This window comes from Coffea arabica, chromosome 2e (genome assembly GCF_036785885.1).
Source record: "Coffea arabica cultivar ET-39 chromosome 2e, Coffea Arabica ET-39 HiFi, whole genome shotgun sequence".
Lineage (NCBI taxonomy): Eukaryota > Viridiplantae > Streptophyta > Magnoliopsida > Gentianales > Rubiaceae > Coffea > Coffea arabica.
The window spans coordinates 70,253,430-70,264,038 of NC_092313.1; the positions used below are offsets into that span (position 1 = coordinate 70,253,430).

The 10,609-nt window shown below is 34.7% G+C and overlaps 1 protein-coding gene across 1 annotated transcript; it reads left to right on the top strand.

Moving 5' to 3' along the window:
- Positions 1-2,548: 2,548 nt before the first annotated feature.
- LOC113732839 (probable linoleate 9S-lipoxygenase 5) lies at positions 2,549-8,697 on the top strand. Its single transcript, XM_027258827.2, has 9 exons — positions 2,549-2,825; positions 4,988-5,277; positions 5,415-5,655; positions 5,839-6,180; positions 6,288-6,373; positions 6,585-6,692; positions 6,796-7,100; positions 7,204-7,467; positions 7,748-8,697. The coding sequence occupies exons 1-9, from the start codon at positions 2,630-2,632 to the stop codon at positions 8,499-8,501; spliced, it is 2,586 nt and encodes an 861-aa protein (XP_027114628.2). The 5' UTR covers positions 2,549-2,629; the 3' UTR covers positions 8,502-8,697.
- The last annotated feature ends 1,912 nt before the right edge of the window (positions 8,698-10,609 follow it).

Here is a 10,609-nt window from a genome sequence, read left to right on the forward strand (position 1 = left end):
ATTGATGGATTCCCCCCTTTCTTGCACTGAGATAAAGTTTTATCTTTCATCTTAATCTTTGAGGATAAAGTTTTGGCATATCATTCTTTCTTCCTTCTTCTCTTTATTCTTGTTTATCCTTCTCTATTATGTTTATTCGATATTTGTTGGTCCTGTTCCTTCTTGTTTACAAGAAGAATGTTTGTTTAATCTTGAAAAAATATTTTAATCTCTTGAAATAGTTTCTTAAAATAGTGCTATTTTGCACGACTCAAACTTGTTTCAATTATGTCTAATAAATTCTTAAATTTTCCAGCCACTCTTCATGACTTTTTTTGTTAATAAATTCTTAAATTTACCCAGAAGGAGTCAAAAATTTCAAAGCCCACCATAAAGTACGCGTCTTTCCGAAACATTTGCAGAAGAGGTGACGAAACTTTTCGTAGCTATTGACAAGTTGTTTACTTTTCAAATTTGGACGTACAGCAACGTAACTTTCCTTGCTCTTTCACTTTGAATAAAAGCTAGTGTTAACCACTACCCATTCATTAAGACTTGGTAAGATGAGAGGTAAGGGTTTAAATGTGATTTTGTTTAAAAAATTTAGGCAGGTGCATAGTACACTCGTCTGGTTCTGGTTCGGTGGTGATTCAGTCCCTTCCGAATTACTCCAGGACCCTATCAGACCCTTTTCCTTCTTATAGTGTAGGAAGCTATCGTATCGACAGAAAAAATAAATAAATAAAAGCTAGTGTCAAAAAGAAATACTTTCTTGTGTTTTCTTATCTCATTGTGTCAAACATCTAAATTTCAAGGATTGTAACATATAATAATAATATGTAGCGTGTATTATAGATATTAGTACCTATGACAACGTTTATTCAGTCTAACCATTAGGATTAGCCTAATAATAATCAGAAAATATTGCTGTCAAATTCAAAATTCGAAATGACTAGCATAATAGTTGAGGAGTAAGAAGATTGTGGGGGGAGAGTGAAAACAAAAACAAAACAAAACGTTTACTCAATCCCAATTTGCATCGTCTACGACGTAACTGGAAAGTTAGTAGTTGAATATTCCAAGACTACCTAGTCAAAAGCAGCCCTGAGAAATAATAATGTACCGGGCACCGGAGAAAACCGGTTGTGGTCGGATGAAATAATGCAATACATTTTAAAATTACAATAAAAGTCCTCTTAAAAATTTGTTCATCATCTAATGCCCATTACTTAAAAAATATTTTGCGAATACTCCAACTGAGATGCCGGTCCCAATGAAAAGTGAAGAGCAAAAAAATGAATGTCAAAGAAACATGGAAAATAAAGGTACGGAAAGGTAGGCAAAATTGTTATAACGAAAAATGGGTGAAATTTTCAACATTATTTAGTGAATTTTGTACATGTCAAAACAAATATTGTAGTAGTTTTTATTTTTTAATTGAGTTTGATATTTGAAATAATTTAAACGTAAATATAAAAGGAAGAGTTGGGATATCAAACATGATCAAAATAAAGGAAGATGTGCAATTTTGGTTCCCCAACGTTTGGTCTATGAGTTAAACTAGTCCCTGATATTTTGACCAAAATAAATATGTTTCCAAATTTTTTATTTTAGGCAAATTTAGGACAACTAATGGAAAACTGCAATATCTAACAGGCAAAATCAAGTTAGAATTAGTCAAAAGTTTGAATTTATATTTGTTGGTCCCTAATATTTGAAAATTTGATCAATATGGTCCCTTATGTTTTAAATAATTATATTTCAAGTGAAATAAAACGTGAATTAGATTAAATGCATAAAAAATGTGTTCTAAATCTCCTTAAAAGTAATCTACATTGTCAAAACATATCATTTAGCCTAAAGAGCATCTTTTCGTTAAATTAATTACAAACAAATGATAACACATAAATCATATATAAAAGAAAATTTAGTGAAAAAAAGAGAATTTTAATTTGAGTACATATTAACTTTAATTCTAAACAGTATAAACCAAATCGTTGCATGACTTGTGGATATGAGTTTCAATCGGTTATGATTAGGTATTGTGATTATAATAACAAGTAAAGATGATTACCAATATAAAGGACTCACGTGAATTTTTAAAAAAATTCTTGCTATTTCTTCTTATCTTTCCTTCATATTAAATCAAATATTTCAATAATACAATTTAATGTATTTATGTTTATGTTCATCTTAAATTGATAATTTTATTGAATAATTTAAATATTATAAAATCTTTATTTCAATTGAAACTTAGTTGGCAACTAGTTGAAATGCCAAAAAAAGAAAAAGAAAATATTATTCAATCAACTCAATGGCATATAATTGTTTATAGCATAATAGAATATTTAATTAATTATTTTAATTTATCAAATATTAGCATTGGGCATTCGATGATGAACACATTTTTAAGAGGACTTTTATTGTGATTTTAAAATGTATCAGTACATTTTTCATCCACGCACAACCGGCTTTCTCCAGTGCCCCGGATATCCTTCTTTGTGCATCCCCACAGAGCACAGATGGCCTCCTTGCATTGCCGGGGCAGATTTCATTGCCTATAAATTCCAATTCAGCCTACTTTGATCGTAGGACCAATATTCTTGTATCCTATACTTTTGAGAAGATTGATAACGACACTCAATCAAAAATGGAGCATATTATGAAGTCATTGGCCGGCAAACATGGTGAAGCCAACAAGAAGAAGATCAAGGGAACCGTAGTTTTGATGAAAAAGAATGTGTTGGACTTCACTGATTTCAATGCTTCTATTGCTGATAAAGTTCATGAGTTGCTAGGCAAGAAAGTCTCTCTACAACTCGTCAGTTCTGTTAATGGTGATCCAGGTAATTAACCAAAACTCTCTTGCGAGCATGCATCTTTGTCAAATTAGTAGGAATAATGTAAACAAGATAAAGATTAAAGGGTTTTGATTACAGGTTTCATTCAACTGAATTGAACGCTATGAATTTTTCATTTTATAAGGAAGAAATGATTAGGCTAATTATAGCAAGAATTGTTGTTCAATGTCCAAAAAGTCGTAAGAATTTCCACTATACATTGTTAAAGATAACAAGTAGTTATTTCTTTATGCAAGAGAGCTCTCTATCTTCTGCAGCATAGCCTGTATGAAAAAGTGCAAACATGAAATACTTGCATCACGATCTACAGTTTTGAATGTAAATTACGTATCCAACGACCAAAGATGAACATATTTTGTCTTTTTCTTTTCTTTTTGTATTTTTGTTGAGGTAGATAAAAAATGGGGATTGGGGCAGATACAATAGTTCATTTATGTGGTACTTGTTTATAAAAAAAAAATTGACGTAGAAAAACACAATATTGTATACTGAAAAAATTGGTGTATTGAATTACATGCTCCGCTGGGCCGGGCCGAAGTGGGGATTAGTCGGGCCGCCTTTACGGACTTGACCCGGACACCCCACTCCGTCGACAAAAAAAAAAAAAAAAAAAAAGAATAACATGCTCCGCATATGCGGTCCAATTATAACAGGGTCGAATGGGATAAAACACAATTATAGTTGACCCAAGTCCAGCCAATTTTAAAAGTCAAATCCACTATTCCTATTCCAATTCCCAAATGCGGTCCAAACGACCCAGTCTTTACTCTGTATGGTCATCTCAAGATTTACACGGTTAAAATAGTTGACTAGCCAATCAAGAAACAGAAAGGGCAGTTTTGTTCAACCAGGTCTAGCCAATAGAGTTTGAACATTGTTAAAACTCCCGCGTTACCACTTCCACAACGTCTAGCTAATAGGGCACGATTTCTCTGTTTGGGCTTGGAATAAAATATTTTTAGCTGGTATAAAGGTAATCACTCCATTCACTAGTCAAATGACCATGTGTATCTTGCAACCAAGAAGTTAATCAAAAGGAGTAACATCACTTCAACCGCGTAAATCAATACTTAAATTTAATGGATTAAAATTATAATATGTTCAGAAGTATTTGATAATAAAAAAATAAAATATTTTAATTAATTAAGTGGGTCTGAATTGAGTAGGCAAAACCTACTCCAACAAAATAAGTGATAATTTGTTCATTTATCATTTAATACAAAATGGATTCAAATATTAGGATTTCAGCAATTACAATTTAGAACTCTTAATTGGTCAATGCTATACGGACAAAACTCATGTTATTTGGCAAAATTTTGACAAATGTTTTGAATGATTTTTCCTTATACTCTATTTGTCCCACTTTGATAGTTTTTTTTTTCTTTTTTATCCATTCTAAATTATAGCAATTGAAGAATATAGTTAACTTGTAGCATCTTTAAACTACCCTTATTCAATGCTTTTTGTTATCAATGATTATAACTTACCTTATTTATTAATTGTGTTGGATTCATGCCTTTAATGGTGGAACTTTTGGTAGTATTGTTGTTGTAATTAATGTAATGGTATAGTTATTGATCATACTCCTAATATTAATGTAAGGGTATTTGAGAAAAATAATAGGCTCGATTTACTTTTCTAACAAAATTAACTATTTTTTCTTAAATTGTGTGAAAAAAAAAAATCAAGGCTATCAAAGTGGAACGGAAAGAGTATAATAATAGTTAATTTTTTGGTGGCTAATGCACAAATCACAAGAAAACCTAGTACTTGATTTTATTTTATTTTGTGCAAGTTTCTCGGTGCAAAGGAAAAGAAATGTTCAATGTCAACTATCCCCATTTGTAGCACAAAAATATTTGCTTAGATCCCCGTTGCCTATTTACGAATCTGTATATCCCTTTCACCACTGGTCAAGCACAAATCATTAACTGGTATCTTTTAATAAACCGCAGTTATCGACTAAATCACAAGATCATTAGCAATATTCAAGAATCAAACAGATAAAACAAGATTATTGTTTTTAATGATCTGTAAGGGTCATTGTTCATCTTCTTAGTCTAACATTTCAAGAAATAGTTCAATCTTACTGCAGAAAAGAAATTTAAGCACAGTATTCAGTAACTTCTCATCATGCATGTTTGCAGAAAAAGGACAGCAAGGAAAACTTGGAAGTCCTGCATATTTGGAAGGTTGGATCACTACAAACCATCATCTAACAGTTGGTGAATCAGTTTTCAATGTCACATTTGACTGGGAAGAAGAGGTTGAAGTTCCAGGAGCATTCATCATTAAAAATCATCATCATAGCGAATTCTTTCTAAAGACGGTGACTCTTGAAGATGTACCTGGACATGGCCGAATCCACTTTGTCTGCAACTCTTGGGTTTATCCAGCTAAAAAGTACAACCAAAATCGTATTTTCTTTTCAAATCAGGTACTTCAAGAAAATCTTGGATACCATGTTTATGCCCTTCAATCTGAATTGCATTGAACAACATAATTCCAACATGGAATGGCTACTCAATTGAAGAGAACTCTAAGCAGAAAATAATCAATTTGTATTTGTTTCAGGCATATCTTCCGAGTGATACACCAGAACCACTGCGCCGATACAGAGAAGAAGAATTATTGACCTTGAGAGGAGATGGTACTGGAGAACTCCAGGAATGGGACAGAGTCTATGACTATGCTTATTACAATGATCTGGCGGATCCAGACAAAGGTAGCGACTATGAACGCCCGGTCCTTGGAGGATCCACGGAATATCCTTATCCCAGAAGGGGAAGAACAGGCAGACCACCAACAAAGACAGGTCATACATTTGATTATACTATTATGCTAGCCAAAAGATGCCTGCCAGTTTACTATGTTTGCTGCTACTAGTAGAGTAGAACTATGTTTACCAGCCGAATCAAAGTAGTGGTAAATTTATAATCTCCTAGGCTACTAATAATTACCATCCATTCTTTTCTAATCACTTCTTTGTTCTCGACAGATCCAAATGCTGAGAGCAGGCTGCCAATACTTTCAAGCTTAAACATTTATGTTCCTAGGGATGAACGATTCGGGCACTTGAAGATGTCAGATTTCCTAGCTTTTGCATTGAAATCCATTGTTCAATTGCTTGTCCCTGAGTTTAAGGCTCTGTGTGATAGAACCCCTAATGAATTTGATAGCATTGAAGATACTCTTAAACTCTATGAAGGTGGAATAAAGCTACCAGATGGTCCTTTGCTCAAAAACATTGTTGAGAACATCCCCTTGGAGTTGCTCAAGCAACTTCTTCAGAGTGATGGAGAAGAGTTCCTCAAATATCCAACTCCACAGGTTATTAAAGGTACTCTGTTTGCCTCATGCCCGTTGCAGGTCTTACTTTTTTCTTTCTTGTTTGCACCTTTTAAGGTGCCATTTCAAGGTTATCTTAGAAGCTTTAGTTTGGAACAGATGACAAATCTGCATGGAGGACAGACGAAGAATTTACAAGAGAAATGCTAGCTGGAGTGAACCCTGTCATTATTAGTCGTCTCCAAGTAAAATCAATCTTCCTAGCCTCGTTGGCTCCTTGCTCTCTGTTGTTCTTTAGTTTTGGCTTGTATTATTTACTGCATAACAAACTTTGAGATCCGCACTGGTCATCAACAATTTTTACATTTCTTTCCTGTGGTCTACGTGCAAATGCTAGAATTCAGCATAGGTTTAAGATTACTTCACTGACTTTTTCTTTCTTTTGACACCCTGCAGGAGTTTCCACCGAGAAGCAAGCTCAACTCTGCAGTCTATGGCAATCAAAATAGTACAATAACCAGAGAACAGATAGAGCAAAGGTTGGATGGCCTGACAATTGATGAGGTAACAAATGCAATTATCTAGTACCCTTGGATTAACAAAGTAGTATCAGCAGTACTGTGAAACAGCAAAAGCTACTTAATACCTATAAAATTTTCTTGAACAGGCACTGAAGATGAATAGTCTATTCATTCTGGATCACCATGACACGATTATGCCATATTTGAGGAGAATAAACACAACAAGTACAAAGACTTATGCCACAAGGACTCTGCTCTTTTTGCAAAAAGACGGAACCTTGAAGCCATTAGCCATTGAGCTTAGCCTGCCCCACCCAAATGGAGATGAATTTGGTGCGATCAGTAAAGTATACACACCTGCTGAACTTGGCCTGGATGGTTCGCTGTGGCAATTAGCAAAAGCTTATGTTGCAGTGATTGACTCAGGCATTCATCAGCTCATTAGCCACTGGTGAATAAACAATATCAATAGAACCTTGTTCTGGCATACTGAACAATTTAGCCCTTTGACTCATTCAAAACTTGGACTCAAAGAAAATGTGATGTTTTTGCAGGTTAAATACACATGCTACAATCGAACCATTTGTGATTGCAACCAATAGGCAGCTGAGTGTGGTTCATCCAATTCATAAGCTTCTGCATCCTCACTTCCGTGACACAATGAACATTAACGCTTTTGCCCGCCAAATCCTGATTAATGCAGGAGGCATTGTTGAGATAACAGTTTTCCCTGCAAAATATGCCATGGAGATGTCATCAGTTGTTTACAAAGATTGGATCTTTCCTGAACAAGCACTTCCAGCTGATCTCATTAAGAGGTAGGCCTCTATTCTATATCACTATGAAAAGTTAAAAAAAGGGAAAGACAAGCTGAAAAGGAATGCAAAGTACCAGATGTTAGAATATAATCTTCAAGCACTAGACTATAATTAAACCAAATATTTGATTATCTGATCTGGCTCACATTATAAGTTACTATTTGGTATAACAGAGGAATGGCAGTTGAGGATTCTAGTGCTCCACATGGCCTGCGTTTGTTAATTCAAGATTACCCCTATGCTCTCATGAATGATATACTTTTGTTTCCATTTTCCTCAGAAAAATGGCAGTCGAGGATTCAACTTCCCCTTATGGCCTTCGATTACTAATTGAGGATTATCCCTTTGCTGTCGATGGATTGAAGATTTGGTCAGCTATCAAAACATGGGTGACAGACTACTGCTCTTTTTACTACAAAAGTGATCAGATGGTTCAAGAAGACACTGAACTACAATCCTGGTGGAAAGAAGTAAGAGAAAAAGGGCATGCTGACAAGAAAGATGAACCATGGTGGCCACGAATGAAGACTCTCACTGAGCTAATTGACTCATGTACTATAATAATATGGGTGTCTTCTGCTCTTCACGCATCAACCAATTTTGGTCAGTGGCCATATGCTGGTTATGCCCCGAATCGCCCTACCATAAGCCGCAGATTCATGCCTGAACCTGGTACTCCTGAGTATGAAGAGCTGAAGTCTAATCCTGATAAGGCTTTCTTGAAAACTATCACACCCCAATTCCAGACTCTACTTGGTCTTTCCACCATTGAGATTTTATCCAGGCACACTACCGATGAAGTTTATCTCGGACAAAGGGAGAATGCTCAATGGACAAAGGACACAGAACCACTTGAAGCTTTTAAAAGATTTGGACAAACTCTGTCTGAAATTGAGGATCAAATTCTACAGATGAATGGTGATCCAAAGTGGAGAAACAGGGTTGGACCAGTTAATATACCATATACATTACTTTTCCCTACAAGTGATAGTGGTATAACTGGCAGAGGAATTCCAAATAGCATAGCAATATGATTCCAAATGCTTACAGCTAGAGTACAAAATACAGGTGTGTCCAAAACTATTTGCAAGCAGGTCAGATATCATGCGTGACGAAACTGTTGCTTTCGTACACTTTAAACTTACTATATGGCATTAATCTGTAATTCAAATTGCTTGTGTGGCTCTAAAATTGTAACTTCATTTATGTATTATGTTATTCATTCAGTTATTGCATTTCCAATAATGAAGCAAGTCACATATTATAAGTACACAAATGCAGTATCTCTACTGTATTTATATTGCTTTTCATACTCATGCATCAGGTGAGTTATAGGTTAGATCTACACCTTTAAACTAAGAACGTGCAAGAATCTAGAAAAGGTGTTGTGAATAGCATTATCCATTCTCTTTATAAGAATCTAGATACAGTAATGGACCATTGAAGGTGCCATAAACTCTGCTGTTTCCTACTGGTGAGCCTGGAGTCGCTGGAAAAGGTATTCCCAGCAGTGTCTCAATCTAAAGCCAGTCCATAACTTCATATCCAGTCGAAGACATACATTACAGATTGTTCTTGCTGTGACTCTATTTTTTTTTTCCTGTTACTGATTCTCATTGAATATGATCAAAACGAAAAAAAAAATCTTTGCTAATTATACCAGATTCAAGAGCATTTTCAGTAATATCAATAGCTACACAAAGCTTGTATATGTTTAGTCTCAGCCTACCAATGTCCCCCTCCCAGTAAGCTTGACGAATTTACTGCACTTTCAATGAATATTCAACAACTGCAATTGCAAATATACAATCTAACCCTTTCCCTACAGCGCCCTGAGGAATAATTGGCCCTAAAATCATGAAATTAACTGTCCTTATTGCCAACAATCAAAATTATTGGGAAAAAATTACACTTTACCCTCCTGTGATTTAGCGATTTTTCACGTAACCCCTTATAGTTTCAAAAGCTATATATGACCCCCTCATAATTTGGATTAAAGTATCAAAGTGACGGAAATGATCATTTGTAACGGAACTCGTGAAAATGTCGAAATCATCCTTGTTTAAAAACATAAATGGTTAAATTGACCAAAATATATAAACATAATATGCATGACACTCTAACTCTTTATGGTTTTATGTTTTACCATATAACTCTCCTTATAATTTAGTATTTTACCATGTAACCCTCTTATTGTTTTCAAAATAAATACGTAACCCCTCGTGGTTAATAAATAATTTTTAACTTTATATAAGGGTACTTTTGATATTTTAGTTAACTCCGTTATGGAATGCAATTTCGGACATTTTGATACTTTAAACCAAATCATGAGGGGGTTATTTATAGTTTTTAAAACTATAGGAGGATTATATAAAAAACAAGTGCTAAACCACAAGGGATAAAGTGTATTTTGCCCAAATTATTGTGCATTACACTTTAAAAGACAAAGAGTTAATCTGTATATCATACCATAATTTGTTGCAATGTGGTTCTTTAGTCATATACCTCTAGATAGGAATCAAATTTACTTTCGATTTCGTTCAAGAAATTAATCAAACCCATAATGAATCGATTAACCAAACTGCACGAAGAAAGGCAGTTTTAAGCCTTCAAAAGAAGATGATAGATAAATCACCATAAGAGAAAGGAATTAATTCGCTGCAATAGAGTTTCGGAGGTAGAAAGTACCTCGAAACACTATCATTGTTTCAGAAGGCGCTTATAAACTGAATTCTGAAATGTGAATATTGAGATTTCAGAAATTAAAATATTGTTGAAGAGGTCATAGCCTAGCGCCTTTAGCCTAGTGACTTTAGATCTCAGAAATTAGCAATTTTGGATTCAAATCTCGTGTGCCCTTCCCGTTTTTTAAATCTCATTAATTATATAGGTCAAGAGCGAATGACGTTGCTGCAGCCTAAGTGTTTCAAAGGCGTGAAGAAGCATGTGTCTCTCATTCACGCTTTGCGTTATTCTTGTTTGGGAGTGCTAGATACCTCAATTTCTATTAAAGTCCCTGCAAGAGGGACGCAGAAGGCGTGGTGTGGTGCACCGTTTTCAAAATCGCGCATTTGAAGGTAGAAACTTGATAGGTAATTGCCATTGACATTCCTCGAAAGGGGGGGTTTAAGAAAATTAGAGA